General features: G+C 44.8%; 1 protein-coding gene across 1 annotated transcript in view; it reads right to left on the minus strand.

Annotated features, from left to right (window-relative positions):
- The window catches only part of Arid5b (AT-rich interaction domain 5B), a 175,670-nt gene that overhangs the window by 14,079 nt on the left and 135,684 nt on the right, over positions 1-25,907 (minus strand). Inside the window, 5 exon segments of the mRNA XM_038342229.1 lie at positions 7,974-8,071; positions 17,068-17,120; positions 19,122-19,166; positions 19,169-19,328; positions 25,133-25,245. Coding sequence (XP_038198157.1) covers positions 7,974-8,071; positions 17,068-17,120; positions 19,122-19,166; positions 19,169-19,328; positions 25,133-25,245 — 469 coding nt within the window.

The raw sequence follows: 25,907 nt of genomic DNA on the forward strand, positions 1-25,907 counted from the left end.
GGGGTATAAATGACACAATGAGGGGACCGAAAGGAGCCGGTAAAAGACTCAGAAAAGGAAAAGGGTTGTTTGGCAAGCTTTTGGGGGAAGGGAGCGGGAAAAGAACTTGCCATGGCTTCCAGCACTGACAGCAGCTTGAAGAGTGTCTGCCCGGGGGCTGTTTCTACCGTCACAGCGTAAACTCCAACGTCTATTAATTAGAGCGTGAAGCTAGAGGCAAATTTAAGGATTTTTAAATAGAGATTTTTCAGATGTTGCTGCTTACGCTGAAGAAGAAGAAAAGGAGGAGGAGGAGGAAAAAGGCTTCTACTCAATCATTCATTCACTTTTTTAACTTTGGGATCTGGCTAGAACCTTGTTTTTGTTTTTTGGTTTTTTTTTTTTTTTTTTTCTAAGTTTCTTGAACTATCCAGGCATGGGGAAGTTACCAGAACAGTTTAGGCATGCTGAGCAATCTAAAGTGAGGCCGTTGGGGGCGAAATGACCTGGCTGGCCTGTGGGGAGAAATTCTTTCCCCGATGATAAGAGGTCACCTGAGCTAGTGAGGGAGGTGGACACTGACCAGATCCTGGTCTGTCCAGGGAGTGAGCCTGGGGAGGGGTAATCCTGGGGAGGGGTATTCAAAGCGGGCCAAGACCAGCTATGCAGACACAGCAGCAAGTTGTGTTTGGCTCTCTCGTGCTACTGGCTGTCAATAAGGGCCAGCTGAACCTCTGGTACTGAGGGGACAAGGAGAGCTTGCTAAGTAGCAGTGTTACAGAGAGAGGAAGACGAAGGCATCCACTCGCTTGGACTCCCATGAACAAGATGGCGGACTGAAGGCAACAATAACTTCTCTCACAGTTCTGCTCTGGGTGAGGAATGGAGTAATCCACCTGTCTGATTAAATCTCTGGGCAATGAGAGGACCAACTGTCATTACGCGCCTCTCAGTCACACAATTGGGAAACCAGGCCTTAGAAATCACCATCTCATCCTCTACCCCTGTATGGGCATCTTCTGGAAAGGGACTGTCCTTTCAGTGATTTTTCACTCTGTCTTATCTGTCATTGATACAGAATTGGGTGTTCTGGGAAGCTTCCAGGGAGGTGATGTCACTTGGTCTTTGCCCTAAAAACAGTTTAGTTCTACATTTGATGGTGGACATAAGTTCTAACCCTACCTCTTTAAGATCCAGTTTAGATTCTCAATCCCACAGAAAGGCTGTCTTCCTTCTTTGTCTTCTTTGCTGTCTCTGCCTTCTAAACTCTTGACTGTCTAAGGCTCTGCGCCCGCCTGAGTCAGACCTCTCCATAAGTGAGATTAAGCCGCTAGTCACTGTAGCTTTAATGAACCAACCACGGTCCCTGGAGGTGGCTACCCAGCGAAGGATCAGACCCCGAGCTCCGGGAAACCCCTGCTTCCTTATCCATCTCAGCCACCAATGCACCCACATATCAAAGTCCTTCTTTCCTTTCTTCTAAACTATATTCAGTGGACATAAAATGACTCTTCCAAAGTGAGTTCACCAAACTTAATCAGCAGCTGCCCCGCTTCCCTAAGCTTTTTTATGGGCTGGTAACACATAATTCACAGATGCGCCACGCTATAGCAGTAGTGTAGGAGGAGGGGCTTAGGGCCCTCATACGTATAACATTCTGGGATCCCGTCTGTGACTTTCTCAACCGTGTATTTATTAGCCTGCAGGGTGTCAGAGATACATGGACTTCTGTACCAGACATGAGCAGGGTGAGAACCCACCCTGACTCTCTTACCCTTGTTTTTTTGCTCAATTATGATTAGCTAAATTGCTTTTCCTTTTCTTCCTTTCTTTCTTTTTTTCAGAACCTGAAAGATTTGGGGTATGATTTTAAGCACAGTGCTTGTCTTACTCAGAGCACAAAGCCTGCACCCCTTCCTCCCCATCACCCTCCAACAAGCTAGGCAGAGCCTCTGGGCTGTCTGTCACTCAGTTTTGCCCCCAGCATCTGGGTGGGGTGTGGCTCCTCCTCAGCCACTCTCCACAGTAAGCAGTTTGAGCCAGGAGGAGTGACAGTCTTGACCAGGGAACCCTTCCGGGAAAGCAGAAGGTTAGAATTTGAAATTGGGCATTATGCATGCGAGAAGATGAAGTATAATGGCTCGCTTCCCTCACAAGCAAATACATTTGCTTATGATTTTTATTTTCTAAATACTCAGAAAAGCACATCACAAAGAACTTTAGCCTTGATGCTTCCTTTTTAAAAACCCTAATAACAACTTCATGTTTTCCACACAAACAGACCACGTAATTTATTCGAGAAAATTAAAACCAGTAATCTAGTATTTTGTGTAAAGAGTCCCCCCTCCTTCTTGTGCTTCAAAAACATTTTAAAAAAAAAAAAAGAAGAAGAAAATTTGCATATGAAAACAAAGTCTTTAAAATGAATTACTGTTCCAGAAAAATCAAGCTATGGTCCACAGCCATTTTTGTTTTTGTTCCTTAACTGATAAAAATAGAGCAATTCGGGGCATCTTCAGGGTTGGACAAGAAAGAAAACGTGGCCCTCAGAAGAGCCGTTTGCCCAGGAGAACACAGGCGTTTCCTCGGCGTCATCTTCTACAGTAACTTAATCTATAAATCTCAGCAAGAAATGTTGAAAGCAGCCACATTTCATAAGCTTTGCTGAGTCTGAGACATCTACATAGCAACAGCCTCGCGATGGGAAAACACGCAGGCTTTTTATATTGGTAATCATCTGTAACATGAGCAATTAAGTACAGTACTAATGGACTATGGCCAGGAGCCTGGTACTAATATTAAAAACTGACAGAGATGAATAGGTTTAGAAGCAAAACCAGGCTGACAAAGACATTTTTATGAAGTGCTTGGACCTATTTGATTTAAACCAATCAGAGACAAGTTTGGACGAGTAGGGCCCTCAGCGACAGCAAGGCCTTCACAGCCATTGTACAGTCTCCGCCTGTGCCTTAAATAAAAACACCCATTGATTCATTTCCACAGCCCGCACTTTTATTATTGCGCTCATTAATAAACCCAAAGTGCCCAACTAATAATATACAAGTAACATTTAATGAGGAACTGGTGAGGTTTTTTTTTTTTTTCTCCTTGTAGTAAAACAAAAACATTTACTGGAATCACAAACCACACTGCATAAAAAATACATCAGTAGATAATGGGATGTACATCACTTGTTCCTCTATCATTTTCTAGAAGAGCGAAGTGGGAGGGAGGGGAGCGGGGAAACCACAACTCTCCATGTTAGAAGGAAAAGAGTAAGAAACCATGGGAAAGTGGCTGTGGAGATGGCTCGGCAAGCGTGGGGGCCTGAGTTTGAAATCCAGTGCTCACGTAAAACCCAGGGGTAGCAGAGCACTAATGACCCCAACACTATGGGTCAGCGACAGTCAGATCCTTGGAACTGACTAGCTAGCCAGCTGAGTCAGAGGGATGAGAAGATCCTGTCTCTAAGAATAAGGTAGGGGCCGGTGAGATGGCTCGGCAGGTAAAGGCTCGACTTGCCATAAACCCCGATGACCTCGGTTCAAATCCCAAAAGTTGTCCTCTGACCTACACACACACACACACACACACACACAGTGATCTATGAGGGGGAGATTAATATATATATATATATATATATATATATATATATATATAAAGAGAGAGATATATATAATATATATATTATATATATATAAAGAGAGAGAGGGGGGGTAGAAATGACAGAAGTAGAAGTAGAAAGGGTTCTAGTGGTTTTGACTCAGCTTTGAAAGGCTTTAGAAATCCACCACAAAGTTCTGACCTCTCTCAACTTCCCAGGCTTTCTTGAAAATGGTGGCTCGTCACCAAAGCAGCTAGCCGTTTTCTCTATGGCCAGACAGCCAGTGACTAACAAAAATGGATGAACGTGACCATATGACTTTAGCAAGAGGCCAGTCTCTTCTTCGGGCAAAGCCCCTGAACTGATGATCTTAGTGTCCTCTGTCCTTCTCTGGGGAACCAGTTAAAGAGCAGACATTCAAAGCAGTATGTCCCAGCCTCTTTCTGTGCTATGGCCCTTGGGGTTATTGGTGATTCCTTAAAGGGCATTATCCTGCTTTACTTTCTATTGCTGTGATAAAACCATGACCCAAAAGCAACGTGGGGAGGAAAGGATGTATTTGCCTTGCTCATTCAGATCCCAGTCCGTCACTGAGGGAACTCAAGGCAGGAACTGGGAAGCAGGAACTGGGAAGCAGGTACTGCAGCAGAGGCAGGGAGGAAGGTAGCTTACAGGCTTGCTCCGTGTAACTGGCTCCTTTGCCTTTTTTATATGGGAACTCCCACCCAGGGGTGGGCACCCCCACAGCCTGGGCCTTCCACATCAGTCACGAATAAAGAAAACGCCCCAGATCTGCCCACAGACAATCTAACGAAGGCGGTTCCTCAAAAGAGACCTCTTCTTCCCAGATAACCGGCTGTGTCAAGTTGCCAAAAGACAACCAGTGTGATCATGATCGGTTTAAACGAGAGGGTATTGATGTATGCAGAGTCTACATTAAAAGCCAGCTCTTCAAATACTGGTAGCTAACTATTATTTTTAATTAAAACATTTTATTAATTACTAATTGTTCATGACAATTTCTGTATCTGAGCACAAGTCTACAGCAGTCTAGATAGCAAAAGGCTATTACTGAAGAAAAGCCACGTGCTTGCTATCACAGGAACATGCTACCCTGAGCTGCAGGCTCTGCACCCTCCTGCAGGTGTGGCCAGACACAGCTCAGAGCTTCCTGTGGTAGGACTCCCTTGTGCCATTGGATTCTGACTTCCAACTCCAATTCTCCCCTCCAGTGCTATGCTGGCTGGTGCTATCATATGGAAGCTTAAATGGTATGTCCCTTTTATGGGCTATCTTCCAGATGGGATCCTGGGAATGAGACTAAGGCAGAAAACACCCCTCTGCTTGTTTTCCTAGATGCTGTTGTCCACTCATAACCCTTTATTCTACACTCTTTTTTTTTTTTTTTCAACAGTACCAGAAGCCCTTGGACATAGTCAGGCTTGAGGTCCCCAGAGCTCCTCCCTGAGGTCAAAGAGTAAAAGTGCTGATTGGGTGGCTCCCCCTAACTCTACCTCTTCCAAGCACACTCCTGAAACTTGTGGGTGGAGCCATCATGACCTCTCTCTACCCCCATCCCAGGGAACCTGTAGGGTTTCTTCTGTGCTGCATGCCAGCACTTGAAGCCATCCCCTACAGTGAATTCTCTGAAATTCATCAATGAAAACTCAACGTGACTTTCAGTCTACTCCCAATAACCCTCCCTCAAACACTGACCCGAGATGTTCTGGAACAGGAAGACTATACTACGCCTCTTGGAAAAGGTAATCCAGTGGGAGATCAGATCTTTACAGTCTACACTGCCCCTACGAATTCAGAATGAAAAGAAGTTTAAAACACCCTTTCACAGTAGGTTGTAGTGGCTAGGCCTTCCCAAGCTGCCAGTTGACATCGTTTGGAAATCTCCTACTCTTAGAAACAGCAGATTAATAAATACGGTACATTGCCTTTGGAATTACATTCAACTCTGTGGCTACTCTTGCAAAGCCTCTTGAGTTCACACACACACAAGTTGGAGACCTAGCTTAGCATTTAAGAGCACCAGCTGCTCTTCCAGAGGACCTGTGTTCAGTTCCCAGCACCCACATGGTAACTTTTTATTACTGTCTATAACTCCAGTTCTAGGGGATCCAACTCCATCTTCTGGCCTCTGCAGGCTCCTTTACACAAATAAGAGGCAAAATTCTCATGCACATCATTAAAGAAAAATGAAACACACACACACAAAAAAAATTGTTTGTTTTTCGAGACAGGGTTTCTCTGCAGCTTTTTAAGAGCCTGTCCTGGAACTAGCTCTTGTAGACCAGGCTGGCCTCGAACTCACAGAGATCCCCCTGCCTCTGCCTCCCGAGTGCTGGGATTAAAGGCGTGCGCCACCACCGCCCGGCCCACACACACAAAATTTAATACTTCTCTCCCTCCCAGTTTTTATCTACTTTTGACCGTGTGATGCCTGGTAAAATTCACTTAATTATGGTGCTCAGTTTTCAAGAAGGTGAGCAGGCTGTGGCTCTGTGGCTCCTTTGGGCAATTTTATTTGTCACTGGGTCCTTTTAAGATTAATGGTTCAGGCGCTGGGAACTTTTGAAGCAGAGAAAAGTGTATTTTTATGTTTCTAAGGCCATGATTTGATTAGAGGCTCCTAAACCAAAGATAAGTAGGTTACAGGAGCCTCCAGGACTGTGGGCAGAGCCCTCGCCTGGGGAAGCATTGTACTGGGGATCAGCTGCCCAGTACAGTGTGTAACAAGAATGTGTGGGCTTTGGTGTTAAGAACTGAGGGAAATCACAGTCACATCTATATTAAAAAAAAAAAAACAGTGCTACCAAGAGTGGTAATTTGAACATCTATTATTGATGTTTAAGAATTCTTCTGGATTCCAACAGGGCCAAGGCAGTCTCTTGGGAATACTCTGGGGAAAATTTTCATGAGGTACTAAGTCCAACTCAATTTACTCCTATTATTCTGAAACAAGCATTCTAGCATTTGTGAGCTGGCCACTTAGTTAAATGAGATACAGATAATCCCAGGCCTCAATGTCAAGGAAACATGGTGAACATCTACTGTGTGTGGAGAGTCATGAAGCATGCTGTGTACCACCCACAGTGGGTGTCATGGACTTCGGGTGAAGATGGCTGAAGTGGCAGAAGAGTAATCAGCAAATTGAATATTAGCACTTTAACTTTTGGCCAGCATTTTAATTGCCCTGTTTAGCTAACTCGGTGTAGCTTGACTTCAGTGTATGCAATAGATATGATTAAAACACATGTGAAATCTTCATCTGGCCTCTACATAGCATGTATGGGTGTGTATGCATACATAAAGACACACACATGCACACACACACACACACACACACATGCACGCACACGCATGCACACACTCTCTCTTCCCTAGTTGAACTCTCCAGTTCTGGATTTGAAGCCAGGGAGCTTCCTTAGGCAGATACGCCTTTCGTTACTTAGGTCCTTTCATCAGGGTTTTTTTTTTTTTTTTATGACAGCCACAGGGAAGGAAGGAAATGACAACAGACCAATAGAGGAAGAATTCCTGGTTGTCCTCTGGCTTTCGCCAATGATACACATGTGTGCACATTGCTTCACACAGACGGAAGCGTACACACATTATCGAGCCCCTCCCTACCTCTACCGGGCAGTACCAGCTGTAAGGAAGCTGGTTCAACCTAAACATTTAGTATGGGCTTGGAGGATAGAGCAAACGCCATTTATGAATTTGCTGCCAGTAGGCACACTATCTTTATCACACAGTGTCCATGGGGGAGTGGGACAGGACAGGACAGACGGGACACGACTCCTATCCACAAAGCCTTCCACAAAGGCTCGGCTAATCTTTCTTGGTTACATCATTGGTACTTTTCTGAAACAGGTAGAGATTATTAGAAAACCAAGCCATGCAGGCTTCAGCTCGAAATTGCCCTGATTGAAAGAAAGCGTATCTATAAGTGAAGAAAAAAACCTTACAACAAGGTAAACACACAGACATTCTCTCCGGCAGTGCCGTTCTGCCGAGGAATGCCTGCTTCCCAGGGCTCCAGCATGGCAACATTTCCCATCTTTGTTTTCCAGAAGGCAAAAAAAATCTCATGGTAAATGAGACTCCTGAGAAAACCCCAGCAATCCACACTCGTTGTGGGGGGGGAAGGGCATTGCCAGACAGGTGGCCACGAGACAAACCCTAAGTAAAGGCACATCTAATTTTAGTCTGGGTAACCAGAGAACATGCTATGGAAAGGAGACTGCCAGGGTGGGGGAGGGATTTTCTGCCTTCCCAAAGGTCTCTGAGAGTTCCCCTATCTTGTCTTTGTCCGGCGTCGTCTTCTAATGAACACGGTTTCATTAAGCCAGGATGTTTGCAGGAGAGGGCCTCTTACCTTTCGTAGTGTCTGCGAGTGCAGGTGGCCGCGCTGGTGCTCCCCGGGTTCCCACCTAACTCGTCATAAATATGTTTCCATTGGCGGCGGGCTGTTATCTGGAAAGACCGCAACAAGAGATTCAGTCCAGCATCGTGGGAGAGCCTTAGCACCAGGCTCATATATAGGCAACATCCAGAAGAGAACAGACTGCTCTGGACAGCCAGAAACAGAAGCTCCAGTGAGCTTAGGGGGGGCGGGAAGGGGGGAGACAATGGCTTTCAAACAAGATCTCTCATTTAACAATTAAAAAAGGGGGGGGGGGCTTCCAACTTTTGGTGCTGTTTGCTTTGCTTTGCTAAGTTCATCTAAGGCACACCCCCACCCCCCAGCTATTCATACAGCTGTTTGCCTCCAAGGTCCCAAACACACACTCTATCCCTTTATGCTATGTGATACAATACAAAATAAAGTCCCAGTTCAACTGAACCCCATGCTAGTCCAGCGGCTTAAATGGGTCGCAGTTGCCACTGCCTGAAGCTAGTGGAGGCAGAGGGCCAGCCACACTACTTAAAGAAAATATGTTTTCACCAAACATGTTTATGCATCTTCCGATTCTTTGAACCATACAATGTACTTCCTGCTTTAAAAAAAACTAATAAAATGACCATATGGATTAATAAAAGTGATCAAATTGGTAGAAGAATTTATAATCATCTCCGCTTCCTCCCATCACTCAAGCGAATCCTATCGAATCTGTTTTTATTCACACTGAGCTGGAAAATGGGATATTAACCGAATCCAGCAGAAGGGAACATATTCCAAAGGTGCAGTGCTCACTGTGTCACGATTGAGTTGAGTGAGTAGAAACAGAACAAGCAATATCCTGCTCTCTTCAGCATGGTCTCTTTAAATTTTTACTCTTAAATTTTCCTTTTGTCCATATTGCAAAATAACAATTTTGGAGGTGGGGGGGAAGGAATCACACAGCTTGCCCACCACACCCACCCTGTCTAGCGTTCCTCTGAAAGTAGGACCGGACAAGTTCTGAAGTCCGTGTGGACATTGCTAAACAGGGTTTAGGAAAGACGCTGTTATCGGATATGTGGAGGACAGGGTGTTGGGGAGGTGCCAGTGCGGTTTAATACAAACAAGGTAGAAGGCTTCTTTTCAAAAATACCACTAGCCGGGTGGCGGTGGCGCACGCCTTTAATCCCAGCACTCGGGAGGCAGAGGCAGGCGGATCTCTGTGAGTTCGAGACCAGCCTGGTCTACAAGAGCTAGTTCCAGGACAGGCTCCAAAGCCACAGAGAAACCCTGTCTCAAAAAACAAAAACAAAAAACAAACAAAAAAAAATACCACCACTGTCAGCGGAGGTCACAGGGAGGAACTCTTCGGTGTACAATACATGCTACGTTACCGATCCTAATTAAGGAAGAGGGGGTACTAGCAAAATGGCGCCTTTGCCATGTTTAAAAAAAGAAATCCTCCTTTTTCCTTAAACCCCGCTATAGGCCAAGTAAGGCCCCCCCAGACAACGTGAAGTCTTACACTGTTCAATTTCTCAGGGAGTCATTTTAATCATCTGACTTCAATATACAGGGCCACCTAGTACACATGGCAGCAGGGACAACGATGTAAAACCCTTATGTGTGTAGCTTGGTTTAGAGTCAAATTTCTCTCCTGACACTGCAAACACAGTAATTATTATATGTCTAATCGCAATCTCCATCCAGTTTGGAAATGATGCAGCCTTGAGCTGATCTAGTCTGAGGCTGTCAATCCCCATCTACCCCTACCCCCATCCCCACCCTTAAAGGCAAAATTCCTCTTCTCAAAAGCGCCTGGTACCGAGGCCCTCGTTTGGGTGACGAGAGGGCTCAGGACATAGGACCACAGTAACAGCCTTCCCGCGTCCCTGTCCTCACACCAGCAGCAGTTCCCACTCTGGTCATCTGCACCAACTGCCTCTTACATTTTATAGTCAACAGTTTGCGCCTCTGTTGAACCCTTGCCCATGTCTTAGGAGACAGGCGTTGGGATCTCAATCACAGGGAAAGGAACTGAGATTCAAGATGGAGACCCGCAGCACAAGGAGGAGTAAACCCAGATCCATACAGTCGCCTTCTGGTGCCAAGAGCCAATGTCTTTGTACTGTTATCAAAGCGACCGCCCCATCAGTCAGGATGATCTGAGAGACAACCCATGCTGGGGATGAAGGCTTTTCCCGAGTCCTCAGCCTTTGGGTTTGGGTCAGCAACAATCTAAAGGTGATACGAACAGTCCTTTCTGATTTTTCTCTCTCTCGCATACTGGAGTTAAATGGTTCCATTTGGGTTGACCCTTTGTCTCTCTAGCTAGAATGGAGGGACTACGCTGCTGTTCTCACTGCTGAGTCATTTTGGGGGGCTGTTATTTCCCAAGGAACTCATTTAAGATGCTGGGGATTCAGGACGTGGCCATCTACCTACGCCACATCCCATTTTAGGACAGCACTGGGTAGAGAGAGTGATGGAGGCAGAAAGGGGGAAGAGGGCAGAAGGCAGAGGAGATCAGAGGTGGATAAGGCATTGAAGCTTCCTAACTTAATGGGTAGCGTGAGTCCAGACACCACAAAGGATAGTCAGGAGGAGACTACACCCCAGTGTAAGAATCAATCTGGATACACACGACAATCTCACGCTGGAGATGGCTGAGAACCACTTCTTTCTTTAGTGTAGGTACAGCTGTAAGAACTCGGAAAAGGACACCACCACACCCATTCAATTCAGCAGGCATTCATGGCTTTCACATGTGGGTTTCCAAGGTGATGTCTAAAGCACAGGTGCTATTTTGGAGGTATAGAAAAAGGAGTTCTCCGTGTGGTCATTTGTCTGAGAAAACAGGGCTAATGAGTGGAAGAAAACTGATTCCTTCCTCAGCTGTATTGATAAAAACTATCCTGTTGTTTCAAAAATGTTTGGAGAGGGATTAAAGAGACATAGCTCAGTCAGTAAAATACTGGCCCATAAGCATGAGGACCCAGTTTCTTCTCTAGAACGCCCATGGACAAAGCCATGGGTGGGGTATTTCATGCCTGTAACTCCGGTACTGGCCAGGTAGAGATGGGTGGATCTGGGGGTTGGGAGGTTCACTGGCCAGCCAGTCTAACCTACTTGGTAATACCAAGGCCAATGAGAGACAATGTCTCAAAAACAAAACAACAACCACAAGACTCCCCCACTCACCCCGCCCCCACAAAAAAAAAAAACCCAGTGACAGCCTATCATCTGGACACGATGTGACCATTTCATTCACTCGAGAGTTTGCAGCAGCTCTGGTTCCTGCACAAGGCCCACACAGGACGAAGCCAGCAAGCTCAGTCAGCATTCCAGCAAGCATTTATCGGACACAGCGAGTAACAGAACAAAAGCCACTATCAACAAAACAGAGAAATAAAAAAAACAAAATAAAACACACACACACACACACACACAAAGAAGACGTGAAGTAGGAAGAGAGACATGATGGGATGCACCTGCAGAAAGTGGAAGTGGAGAGCTGGGGGGTGGATCCACCAAGTATATTATTCATATGCCTTAGATTGTGAAACAGTAAATCAAAGATATTCTCATTGTAAAAAAGGTAGAGGGCATCTGAGGAATTACACCTAAGGTGTTTTATACACACACACACACACACACATACATACACACACACACAGAAATGTACTTACACAATTACACACATGTACATACACAGACACAGAGAAAAGTACAATCACACATGCAAACACATGTGTACTTACACAACTATATACACATACACATAGAGAGAAATATACTCACACAATTACACACATCACACACCAGTTTGGGGACAGTCACTTTTTAAAGCACAAGTCCTGTAGCCTTTTATTTCTCTACCTTTTAGGTCACAGGGATGATATCATGCTGGCACTTGGGGCTCTAGTGAAGATGACAGAATCAGAAGCTTTTTTTGGACGTGAGTTTTCCCAGTGGATTAAGCCTGGGAAGTCAGCACAAAGTCAAGGAATGCATGTGCTTGCACCTAGCCTTGCTCAGGCTGCCTGAGAAGCAGAGTTTTGTGTGGACACCTTGAGGGCGGGCTGAAACCAAGAAGGATGACTTTTTTATTCCTGGTAGTACTCCAGGAACTGAAGCCATTCAAAACGACATGACATCATCCTTGGCCTGGACAGTTGAGAAGGAAAGCCGAAGGCTTTGTATGTCCAGAATGCTAAGCATAGAGTCAGAGGATGTCTTCAAATTGATGTCAGAGCCAGAACCTGATGTCAAAGCATAATCCGGCAGGAAGACAAGGGACTTCTCCCAGATGAAAACATGAAGCTGCCTGATTGGTGGGGCTGGGGAGCACTACTTTGCTGGTACCTCCTTCTGTTCTGGGGTAACATTCCCTCAACATGCATTGCGCTAATACTACTATCTCTCGGAATACTGTTCTGGGCTTTCTGTCAGGTGGTCAGCCATGGTGAAATCATCTTAACAGACTCTAGCTGATGTCCTGCCTCATATTTCAAATACTTCTCTAGTGGTAACTGTTTGCCCAAATGCACAGGAAGGACCCTAGCGCGGGGACCAAGCTTTATTCTTTTCTGCCTCTTACGAGGAGAACTACGGTCTAATATATCTGGGAGGAGAGAGGTAGGCAGAAGTCTGTGAAGAGGGTAGCACTACTAGCAACCAATCAAAGCACTCTGGATGCAATGTTTTAAGGAATCAGATCTGTTAGATACATTTACGATGCTAAACATAGATACAGTTATGATCCCTGCACCTGAAAGTGGAGAGACACTAGATCTACTTCCAGCAGAGGCAGGAGAGCCTGAGAGAAGTGTACACTCTTCAGTCACTGCTACAGCCTTCAAATGAAACCCCTGCTCCACTTAAAAAAAAAATTCAACTGGAGGATTGTGAAGAGCCGAAATGAAATAATCCATAATCCAAAATCCAAGCCAGAAGTTTTGGAATCGTTTGCAGCCACAAACGAGAGCAAGCCAAGTAAGATGGTCTTGTTCCCAGATCCAGAGTGCTGGCTTCAGCCAGGCACATAGTAACACTTCTCCAAACTTTATGCTTGGGCTGTCCTGGTCCTGAGTATTTGCATTACCTAGGTTTTTTTTTTTTTTAACCTTTCTCCTGAATTCTTACATTTTTTCCCCTCAAGAACCAGATATAATCTCAAATGGTAATTGGCTTGTTGCTAGGAAACATCAGTATTTAGACATGTATATTGGGTAATAACTTGATGGGGCCTGGGAATGTATCTCAGTGATACAGTACTTGCCTGCATTCATGAGCCATGGACTGCAGGCAAACAAGAAACTAGCTCAAAGACCAATTTCTAATCTTTGATATTTGAGTTTGATTAAGGACATAGTTGAAGCCAAATGCCACTAGGAACAGTACCAGACCAGGTGTGGGCGGGAATATGATGTCAACAAAAGTGAGGTCATTAGATAATTCTTTTCACACTAAATCATTCCTAATATAAAGCAAATCTTCTAGATATATGAGCAACTCTTAGGATTGGAAGACACAAGAGACAGCAGCTTATAATTCCCTTTCCTCCTACCTATACTAGGTGGAGACAGAGCTAACTATACTGGGGACTGCCAGCAGCCAGAATCTGAAAAATATGATCATGGGGACTGCCAGCAAACTAGTCTCTGAAGACCACCATGACGGTCTCATAAGACTCCTTTTCCTTCAAAACATAAACTGGGAACAAGCAAGGGAAGGATCCTTTTCCATGCAGAGGTCAAGTCAGGAAAAAAAAATTAATCTGTCACGGCACTACGATTTCCTTTACTCAAAAATGATATGGCTCTAAGCTGCATTCAAAATGTATCGGCACTTTCCCCAGAATGAAAAGAAAATACTTATCAGAAAGGCTGTGTTGTTCTTGAGTGGAGGGAAAACAAAACATTCTAGAATGTTCTAGACTACAACTAATCCTCCCGAGGAAATCTAAATTTCATCAGTCCAAATACTCTGGGGGTGGGGGTGGGGTGGGATTTATCGTTTATCTAGGATAGCTAAGAGCTTAAGTGTGGAGGGTGTTAGAAATAAGTGAAGTGCCAAACATGGTCATAGGCAGCAAGAGCAGGGAGCTAGGAAAGAGACGGAATGAGGAAGAGAAGGAGGGGGGGAGGGAGGGGAGAACATTTCTTTAAAAATTCTATATTTCTTTAAAAAATTTCTCATAAGAGATGGAGAGAAGATATCAATTAAGTCCTCTGTATTTCCTCCAGAATATGCATTCTCCCACAAATGCTACGTAGGCATAAGGGTTTGAGCTGAAGGCAGTTGAGACAATGGATAAAAGAGTCACCAGCCTACTCCGCTTGTCATTGGTACAGATTACCACCATGGATAAGTTACTTTTCACAGTCCCAGAGAGAGATGAGCAACTCATCCCTAGAGATGGGATGTCATCTTTTTGGGGGGGGGGGGGGGCGGGGGTTGAGGCAGGGGCTTTTCCATAGCTTTGGAGCCTATCCTGGAACTAGCTTCTCATAGACCAGGCTGGCCTCAACCTCACAGAGATCCACCGGCATCTGCCTCCTGAGTGCTGGGATTAAAGGCGTGCGCCACCATGGCCCGGCGGGATGACGTATTTTTTAAGCTCGCTCCCTTCCGCAGCCTACTAACCCATCCCCAGACACAGCATCCAAGACCCTTCTCTCGTGGTCTCCTTTTCTTGCCTTCATCTATCAAGAACCCTCTTCTCAGCCCTGGTCCCCAGTCGCGTAGTCACTCTAAGTTGCCTGACCTCTCCCTGTAATGAGTTTATTCTACCTCCGGATCGCAATTCTCTTCCCTAAGGAAGGCTGTGATCATTTGTAGGTGGATCCAAAACATCAACCCACGACTCCAGATCATCTCATAACACCCAGAATCCAACACACCTAGCTGCAGATCATCTCAGCACTGCTGAGCCATGAAGGCCCCTTCCCTTGTTTCTGCAGGGCATTAGCTCTTTGTTTCTACAGGGCAATGGTCTTTTTGACTTTTCACTCGTAATTTAATGGCTGACACCTTGAAAGTAAGTACTTTAAGGATCCGGATGGCTAGCTTAGATCTTTCCTTCCTCTCGTGCTGTCTAATTCGTGTGTGTGTGTGTGTGTGTGTGTGTGTGTATGCATATATATCATATAATATATACCAGTAAATATAATATATAAATATATATTTATATATACCAGTAAATATATTATATATTTATATATACCAGTAAATATATTACATATATTTATATATACCAGTAAATATATTATATATATATTTTTTATATATATACCAGTAAATATATTATATATATACACACATCAGTAAATAAACAATCAGGTGATTTGCTGATTTATGGTCATTCATTCATTCAATAAAAGAACAGATTTTATTCCCTCAGGAGTACTGCAAATACCCCCAAATTTACCGGAAGTTTCTTCTGCATGTTCTACACCAACTTGATGTTTTAGTAAAGACAAAAAGATATGAAAACCAGGAGCACTAGTTCTGTGAAGCCTGCTCATGGCATGAAGCCCCAGAGCTTGAAAACGACATTTCATAACCCTGAACAAATATCATGTAACCAACCGCGGTCACAGTTCATAAAAGCGAGGCCTCGTAGTCTTCATGCTGAAAGATCAGCTTACAAGACTAGCTTCAGAAGGTGACTCCTGAGCTGATGGGACTAAGTTTCCATCTTTTTGCACAGGGGATTGCTATAATTAGCTCACGAGTCTGCAGAAGCCTGAGCTAGCTGTAACTGTGGCAGGGAGTCTGTCTCCTAATCCATCAGCAGATTTAGCCAGGACTATTTCTTTTCACACAGGCTACTTTTATAAAAACCAATCTCTCAAGTAAATTTGCATCTGTGGGATGAATATTGTATGCGTGCGCACGTGCTAGGTTTCTTTATAAACGTATGTGCTCCCATCCATTAAGCGGTTTGTAAAGCCACATACTCACATCACTTTTTAGGCAGAATTCCTAGCAGATATCTCTATGGTAAATACCAGGGTATCTGACTCAAATCATACTTCCTGTGTTTTCCTGTGCCCTGACTCTGACATTAACCCATTCTCGCAGTTTGAGAAACACTATGCCTTACAGGGCGAGAGCCACTGGTTTAGGAGTTTGGGGTAAGAGAAATATCATTTTCTTGACTTGGTGTCTGTTGCTGTCATTTTACTGCAGTACAGAGGTCTCTCGGATTACTCCTTAAGGGAAGAAAAGAAATAATTTCCCACTCCATTGCCAAAGGAACTATACGACTTAATCTGATCATCGTGTGGGAGAGAAAACATGTTTCAGTGACGCCATCTTCCTATGTCAATTAATTTTATTACAGATGTCGTCTCTCTGTGCTACGTTAATGCAGATCTTTTTTTTTTATTTTGTTTTCCCATTTCAAGATCTTAATCTCCGTTTGTCTCTCTAACATTTTATTGGCTCAGAAATACACGCTGTAAAAATCCATGGCCATCAAATTTTCCCGTGGGCTAAAAATAACTCACTCCTGTCAGTTAGAATTAGCTGATAAAGAACGTCAGAGCCCGTTCTGAATAAATTTGATAACTTCCTGTTTATGTAGCAGTGACCCTTGTCTAATAAAGCCTCTTTGCCCTACAATGAGAGAAGGCCCTGCTGTATTCTATTCCTTAATGGCCAATCCTGATTACTTCTGAAAGCCTTTAATACATTTCCCATATTAGACATGAACAGATGTCAGGTAGGTTGCCAAGGGAGATTTCTTTTATGCAATCTTGGCTTGTTGTACATAATAGCCCTTTCTCACATGGGAAAAAAATTACAGACCCAACTAATTTCCCTGACAGGGGAGAGTTACATATGTTTTCCACTTGTAGTTTTTACGACAAGTTTACGGTTTTGCCAAACCTGGAACTAATTGGGACCATTTCCAAAACTGGCCCAATAAACGTCCCCCCACCCCCCAAAGTGGAAGAACCATTGGGAAGGCAAGCCAAGTGAGGGCTTGCTTTTGAGTTTCCCCATTTGGCCAGAGACAGGGCGGGGAGAGGGGAGTCAGATTGTGAAATTATTTCGTTTAAGTTGCTTAAACACTTACTGTTTCATATCCTCCCAGTTTTTGAGCAGCTTGAAACATAGTCCAAAGGTTAACTGTTAGAGGGACAATAAGTATTTAGATAAGCATTGCATTAACACACTGCCAAGAAATGTCAATTCAAACATTTTGTTTTGTTTTTCAATGAGAAAGAGAAAGAAAAAAAAAAAACAAAAATCAACTGTACCCCAGAGACCTAAATTCCTAGGAAACAACTCCGCTGAAGGGCGCTCAACATTATAGGATCTACTATGTTTAATACTTGGAAATATTTCTTGAGGATGGTTACAAGACTACAGAGACAGTTGAACTTTAAGGATAAACAGCATAATGTTGTTTGTACCATCACCCACAAGGGAAGAGAACACACTGGAAGGACCTTGGGGAAGTGTGTGGGAATTCAGGACGGGGTGGGTCTTGTTCCAGTCTCAGAAAGAAACCCTTGGTGGGGATGGTAACGCCTCCTTCAGATCAGGTTTCTCTGTGATCAATCAACAGTTACGCTTTACACATTTACCTCCTTGGACTGTTTTGGACAGCGAGGATATAGTAAAGGATCACGCTGTAGTTTTGCCAACATGTGGCTGGCACGTGAGTAGAGAACACACAGGTCACATGCCAAGGCATGAGTACTACAGAGTAAGGGAAGATAGTCGTTCACAGAGGGATGGAGTCACAGCTCCCTGAGCTCCCTAACGGTGCCTGTGTGATACCTGCGGGATACTAAGAAAAAAAAATGTATCTTTTTCCTTAACAGATCCTGTGTATAGAATTCGCATGTTTATGGTGTCACGCAGCTCTGCTCAATCAGGATTGAGAGATTTTGTTGTTGTTCATTTTGTGCCTGATACCTCGGTGTGTGAGGATACTGGGCATCAAGTAATCCTCTGGTAAGGGAAATGAACAGAATGGGAATTAAACAATCAAAAAAAAAACAAAGGCTCTTGAGCACAACATGTTTGTGAGGCCACACTGAACCTTGTACTCTTCCAAGGCCATCAAGAGCCCTGCCTCGGCCTTGGTCCTCCGCTGAATGGCCTGATAATGGACAGAGCTCTTCACAGAGCATTGAATTTGACTTCCATTCCAAGCAGCCCGTTTCCAGACAGTGTGATCATCTGTCGTTATATAAGTTTATAATGGCTGCGAGTGTGCTCTTGCATCAGTGCCAATTGCTTATTAGCTATGTAAATTGTTCTGTAAACATACAGGTTTGCCGGTCTTCATCAGAATGGCACATGGTTTTAATCTAGGAGATGCATTCGGGGGAAATGCTATTACAAGCCAAGAGGGCTCATGGCTTTGGGCACCGGTCAATTCAGACAGAGCAAAATATACATTTGGCTGTGAACTCAGGGGCAGGATCTGGGATTTTCCTCTCTTTTTCAGTGGAATTCTGCTCAAGCTATGAGTTTCCTCTCTTGTACACACAAAAACACCTAGATGCACAGCTAACTCAAAGTTGCTCCAAACTGGACTTCCCTTTAGTGGACTGATTTCATGTTTACTGTGAATTCAGATTTGTAAAAAAAAAGAAAGAAAAAAAGAAGCCAAGTTTAAGACTAAGGGAGTGTTTTGTTTTGTTTTGTTTTGTTTCTCTGTGGCGGTTTTGTCCACTTTTAAAGGCTTTCCTCTTAGAAGCTGTCTCCGAACAGGCAACATCTGGGCCTGATAAGGCCACATCATCATCATTATCTCATAAGAAAGGAGTTACAGACACTCCAGATTGACAAAACAGAAAACTAGAAGCTTTCAACACGTCTATTTCCAGGCCTCATCCTCGGAGTCCCTGCCTATAAATATCCCCGCGATTGTCCCACAAGGCAACAATGCAGCGAGCGGAAGAGGCAGGGAGAAAATTCTTGGCTTGGACAATTCGTGGATCTACTATAAACAGAAAACACCCCGCCTAGATTAGGGTTTCAACATAGTCACTAGTCCAAAAAAAAAAAAAAAAAAAAAAAAAAAAAGAATTCTATTCCCCGCCCCCCTCCCCTTGCAAATTCAAAGAATCTGAGCAATTTTGATATTTCAGAAACAAAAACAAGTATACTTACTCTGTTTGAAACCCAAGTAGGGAATTCGTTCTATGGGCGTTTTCTTTCTTTCATGTATTTATAAGCGCCACTAAGAGAGGCTTGTTCATCGGCCCTGCATTCTTCGCCAATGGACAGCTTTGGGCTTTCTTCTTCATTTGAGGCTTTTTTACAGTTGCTGTGGTTATTCTTCGGCTTGGTCAAGGCTGACCTGGCCTCACCTTTCACCTGGAAAAGGAATAACAGTCTATCAAATCAAGCCTCGCCTCGGAAGGCTTGCAAAGACGCATCTAAGTGACACTTCCCCCTGACGGGGAATCAGCAGGATAGGGGGACCAAAAGACAGCCTTGCGTAAGAACTTCCCTAGACGTGGGGACGAAGTTCTGTAAAGAGCCACCTGGCAAACACGGTGGGCTTTTGTGCCCCTATGGCCTTGACGACAAGTACTCCAGCCTAGCATGGGTGTGCTCCGTAATGAATGGTGGGGCTGGATGTCAATAAAACTTATTGAGAAACAGGTCTTCAGAGGGCCACAGTTGGCCTGGTTGTGCCAGCATCTTTTGTATACTCTATACTTCACAGTACATTCATATCAACCAGAAATAGTGTTGCTGTCCGGTAGGATGACTGATTTGCCTCTTGATACATTGTTTCTTCCTGAGGGTCCCCCCCTGCTGTTAACGTCACTGATGAAACCTTGCTTTCATAATATCCTGATACTGTATTAGATCATATAAAAATGAGAGACACATGTATTTCTTATCCAGGGCACCTGAGAGAGCTCTCCATGCTGGGATATACCCATTGTCAGTTGTCATGTGTCACCTGAGGCTGCTACCCACACATAACCCAAAGCAGTATACCTAAAAGCTGGCTTTTTAATAGGACTGGTTTTTCCTTCAGCTGAGACATGCTAAGGAAATGGTCTCTTGCCAGAAATGAAAGGAGGAGAGGGCAGCTAAAAATACCAAGCAGAACAACTAGAAAGCCCCTCCCCTCAACTAAGACATAAATGGAGGCGGATGCTCCATGGTTCTTCCTTCCACACCACGGGCAGGCTTTGGAGCTTGGCTAACCTAATGTTCCCTCCTTACGGCCATGTTGTAGAGCGGCCTTTGATGGTTGTTAAATATAACGCTAAGTTGCTGAGTTATTTTAATTGTAAAAGGGGGAAGTACAAAGGGTCAGCCTCGGAGTTCAAATGCACCCATGGGGAATGTGTACATTCCAATATTCTTTACATCTCCCGGCTGACATCGGGCGGGAAGAGGGCAAGCAATGGGGAACGTCGTGCATAGAAATGTCCCACCGATTCGCCACTGTTCCGTTTCAGACTGCACAGCCTCTGTGGGTCTTTCTGAGCGCTAAGCACATGAAAAGGGTTCTGTTTATTGACTAAAGGGGAACACATCCTCTCTAAGAGGGCTTCCTTAGCGTTCCCTCTCTCAAAAGAGCACACCGCTTTAACTTCAGACTGGTCTCACAGTCCTGAAACTTTCTGGGCAACTCACTGGTGCTGCGGAAATAGGATGAAAACGTGTTCTCTCTTTTTTTTTTTTTCCCGCATAGGATTTTTACTGACAATATTCTCAAACCTTTCAACTTTGTGACATGATTGGGAGACAGTCGTCTTGTGGCTCTCAGTGCCATCATCAACTTTCCTTGCCAAGTTTTAGGCTGGTGGGTCTAAATTTATGCACGTCATAATTTCTTGGCCTCTGAAATCACAAAATCACTCCAGTTTTGTCTGTCTTGTCTTATTTGTTTACACCGGTGCCCCGGTGCTGATGGAGTGCTGATTGACACATCAGTTTATCCCCTCACTAGGGTCTGATCTTACCGATTAGGTTAGGTTTGGAGGATTGCCAGTAGACCCCAGGGACCTGCTTGCTTCTCTCTGCCACTCCAGCGCTGGGGCTATAAGCACATGCAACTGTACCCAGCTTTGCTTTTGCTTGTTTGTTTGTTTGTTTGTTTGTTTATAATTTGTGTTCTCGGGATTGAACTGAGGTTCTTCGCGCTTGCAAGGCAAGCATTTTAAGCAACTGAGCTATCTACCTCCCTAATCTTTATGTTCACGACTCTCGTGAAATAGGTTATTATTGTCATAAAAACGTAGACACCGCGGCCCAGGCAGAATGAGTAACGTGTTTAAGTACATACGATAAACTTAATACAGACGTTAAGCTGGTACTCCAAACAAACTTTCAATTAGAAAGCACATCTTATATTTCCGGGCATCACAACATCTTCTGCTGAGAAACGTGATTTATCGAGTCCAGTGCGAAAGAGAACAAGGTGGTTCTCAAGTCACAGGAGCGGGTTTTTTTTTTCCCCTGCGTGCATCCAGCCAATCAGGAGAAAGAACCCTGTACCTAGGCTGTGCGGAGAGTGAGCTACACAACCTTGCTCCGTTCACAGGTGCTGTCAGTGTCCACAGGAACTGTGGAAGGCAGCTGCTTAGACCCATTTTATAGGAGAGAAAAGCTCACTGAGGCTGGAGACCTGGGTGCTCAGCTACTGAAATGTAAAACGCCAAGTTCAGAACTCAGTTCTGCCTGCCTCCAGGCCTCAATCAATCTCACACAGAGGAGAGCAGAGCTACGAGCTGTGTGTGAAAGGCAGTCGTCGCTTTAGTTCGCAGTGATACCAGGCGCCAATTACCTCTGTATAAGGACAGGAGCACCCTGGGTAGGGGACTCAGAGGTTTGCAGACAGACACTTAGCACTCTCTTGTACATGTAGAGCGGAACCATTAGAAGGAAGTGGAAAGCCAGGGCTGAAAGTGGCTCACCTCTCTGTGCACGACAAAGGCTCCAAGTGAGGCCCTGCTGCCACCTGCTGAACTCCATCCTGCATTCCAGGGGTCCCACTAAAGGGATGGAGGAGGCTCCCCAAGAAGGTAACAAGTGAGCGGTGGCTTGCCTCTCAGCCTAGCTCAGTGCATCCTTTCTCAGCGCCAGTGAGCTTTTGGTTTCCTGGTTAAGACTTGGTCAAGGTATTGTCTACCTGTTTCCCCTACATTTACTCGAAAACAGTCTCAGCAGTTTAATCTAACGGAATTAACTGTAATTCAACTGTTAAAATGGAAAATAGCACGTGGCCTTGAGAAGGTATGACCTTTAAAGGGTGGCCGTTAGCGTCCTGGCCTGAGCACTACACACCTGTTGAGCTAAGAACTCTGAGGTTTTTTTCAGCGTGATTGACAGGACGCTAATTATAGAAGTGCCATTTAATGTTCTCAATGAAGCTGTAGACCTATTTGGGACTAACCACATTCTTCTACAGAATTGGGTTACTGCTGCTTCTCCTCCGTCAGCAGCATAGCCAAACTGTGGTGAAGCAGCAAGGAACAGGCTACTCTTAGCTTCTTGGTAAAGTGAGGGTGATAATCACTGGGGCACAAAGTAATGCACGCATCGTACTTCCAACATGGAATGGCAAGAGCGTGACAGAATAGGTGGACACATGGTTTAGTAGCATCCTTTGTCTTTCCATGTTCCTTCCAGCATGGAAACCACCTGTTAGATGTCTAGTCTTTAGAAAATGCTTAACACACACACACACACACACACACACACACACGCACGCACACGAGCATTTACTTTCCATCACTACAGGTCTTATCACTAGAGATCTAAGCCAAGAACAGCCCTTTAGTATAGTCGACCAAGCCTTGGCCATGGATCTTAGATAATAAATGGTCTCAGCAAGCAACAGGATCCGAGCTGATCTTGGTCATAATGCCATCCCAGGGCTGGTGCTTTTCCTCTGCATGAGACACATGTCTTCAGAAAGCCACAGAATTCTGTCTCCCAGGAAAAACAGTGTGTTACAATGGTGCTGGTCCATTCACACCTGAAGGAGTGAAACCTTCTGAAGGTGACATCATGACCAGAGACAAACCGGTGTGTCCATGCTGGAAGGTTCCGCCGTGTGGAGCTGCAGGAAGCTGGCACTTATCCACAGTGAGAAACGGTCTGTCTGAGGCACTTTTGAAAATGCACACGGGTCTGAGAACCAAGCAGCTCGCCATCATGTAAAATATTGGTCCAGGTTCCGGAAATAAGCAGATGGTTGTAGACTTAACATCTTTACTGTAACATTTCATGGCAAAAGACCACTTTAAGACCCCAATACCTTTTTAAATGGCTTGCATGGTCTCCAGGGTGGTTTGTTACTCTTGCAGGATTTTCCAGACAGGTGCCAACAGAAATGCTCACCATAGTTTAAAATTAATCTTTCCCAGTTAGCGGATTTCTCCAGACGCATTTGAAGCGCACAAGGCAAGACTGTAATCCAAGACTCCAAGAGGAGCTAAGATATTCCACCAGTCCCCAGAAACTGACCACAGCACAGGAACACTGGAAGGATGGTCTGTCCCATGGTGACCATGGTCAGGGGCTGCACTCGTGGGAGGAGGGTGAAGGAAAACCCAGGCTTGGTTCATAAAGTGAGTAAATCAGTGAACATTTAACCAGTTCATACATTCAAGTAGCCAGTCTTCTGTTTTGTGAGACCTCGTGTGAATTTTGTAATTCCCACACATTAGCTGTCGCTCCATCCTGGCGGGCTCAGGTTTAGAAAATCCGGAAAAGACACAGCATGGTCACGGCATTCTCTGTTGAATGTCCGCCATGGTAAGACCTCACTCCACCTGTATTACCTTTTAGGACTCTCAGCCTGCATTTCAGGGAGAGAATCCATTACACTGCCATCTTTCAAGGCCGAAGACACCAAGGCCCTAGGCAGGCAGTTCGGGGGTGGAGATGCTCAAATCACCAGAGAACGTCCTTCGTGGCATCCACGTGTGTTCACGTGCAGAGGTCACGTGTGTAGGGGACAGGCAACTGCAGAGAATGCTAGGCTTGTGTTTAGCCAGAGAAATGAAAAATACACTTCTGTAAATTGGCTTTTAAAAAAAAAAGCCCTATGGAAAAAAACCACCCTATGAAATCTTGGGAGCATGACAAAATCCTAACCAAAGAGCCCTCAGAACTTTGTGGTAGGAGTGATACTTGAAGATAAGATTTACGGAATGCAAAGGTTCACAGTTCACTCCGACACACTGGGAAGGGGGCAGAGGGCACAGTCCAAGCCCCGGAGGGCAGGCAACACGAAACTCAGCCCATTCTTTCTCTATGTCAGAATCTCCACTGATACTCAATGTGCCCCCCCACACTCAGCACGCGTCAGCCCTCGGATCTGGAACTGCCTTGCTAATTCCCATCTGATCTTTTATTCTGATCTAGATGGGTTCGAACTGTCGTTTGCCTAAAAACAACATGAAACACAAAACACTCAAGAGCCAGAATGTGGAAACGTGACCCCCAGCTCAGAAAACTCGCAAAGGTAAGTCTACAAACATGAAGTGACTCTTCACTCAAGACTTCAGGCGCTTCAAAGATTCCAGAGAATGCTCACGTGAAATGGGCCAACAGGCCTCTGAAGCAGAGGCTTTCCTTCTGCATTCAGAGAGGGCTTTAAGACATAGTCACCTCTATGAGTGTGCGCACACATATAAACAGCCTCCCATGTATTTCTAGTTTACTTCAATATGAATTAGAGGTGACTCTTGGGGGAAAAAAAAAACATGACCATAAAAGATTAATTCTAGCCAATTCTAATTTCATCTCCAGTTAATCTCTGAGGCATATTTAGATGTATACACTCAGAGACAGGATGGTTCTGCTGGTCTATTTTTGATACGCGCAGAGTAAACTATGTCATTGTGTCATCTAGCATGAAATCTCAGCTTCAGTGACGCGGACACTTAATCATGTCCTTTACCCAACAAGCCAAACCGGGAGGTGGGAAGTCATTCTGTTGACTAATCAAAATGCCTGCCTCCTACCAGATTCTCCCCACCCTGAACCACAGGGGAAGTGTCCTCCGGTCCAGACACGGCCTCAAGCTCCAGAAGCGGCAAACACCAAAGGCAGATTCCAAATGGAACACAGCCACGGAGACACCAGCTACTGGGGAGGTCAAAGGGGAAAATCACAAGAAGCATCAATCAGGAGGATCGTACCTTGCTGATGGCTTTACCATCACAGTTATTGCTGGAGTCCTTCGAGCCACTGAAGGAGTCTCTTCTCTGGGGACATGTTTTCTTTTTGCGCGGTCTGCCTTTAAGATTTGGCGCTGAAAACAAACGGAGAATAATAATCGTCATACATTCTCAGTAAAAGACACAGAGGGTTACTATAGTGCTCTAGGATAGCCTAGACTCGCATACGCCAGCCACCAGCTCTTATTGGATGCTGCTGTCTCTGAAGGGTGGAACCTTGGTAGAGGCTAAGCTATAAACTTTCCCACGTCTAATTAATATAAATAAAATGAGGCTGACGAGGAAGACACACGCCCCCTCCTACCCGCCCTCACCCCTGTGCTCCGCTCCCCCCCCCAACCCCCAGTATACACCATCAGAATAGAAGTAACCCCTAGCTAGACTTGGAGAGCGGGCCTTCTGTTTGTTTGGTATCTTGTTCTTTGAAACTCAAAATGATACGCCAGCCTGTGATGGCGTCATAGTAAAGGAACATTGAAAACATTACTCTGTTGGAAGAGTTTTAGAGACAGCAGCGTTTTTTTTTTCAAATTACCATACTGATGAGAGAGACAGCTCTGGTGAGAGGTGCTCACAGTAACAAGCTGCTATTACACACATTTTCTGATAATACTGTGGCCAGCGTGTCTCAAATCTCAGCAAATCTGGCAAAGACTTGAGTCAGCGTGTTCTCTTTTCCTCCTCAATATACTTTTATGAAGATCTGGAGGGTTATTTAAAATAAATCCCAAAGCTT

Source organism: Arvicola amphibius, chromosome 9, assembly GCF_903992535.2.
Source record: "Arvicola amphibius chromosome 9, mArvAmp1.2, whole genome shotgun sequence".
Taxonomy (NCBI): domain Eukaryota; kingdom Metazoa; phylum Chordata; class Mammalia; order Rodentia; family Cricetidae; genus Arvicola; species Arvicola amphibius.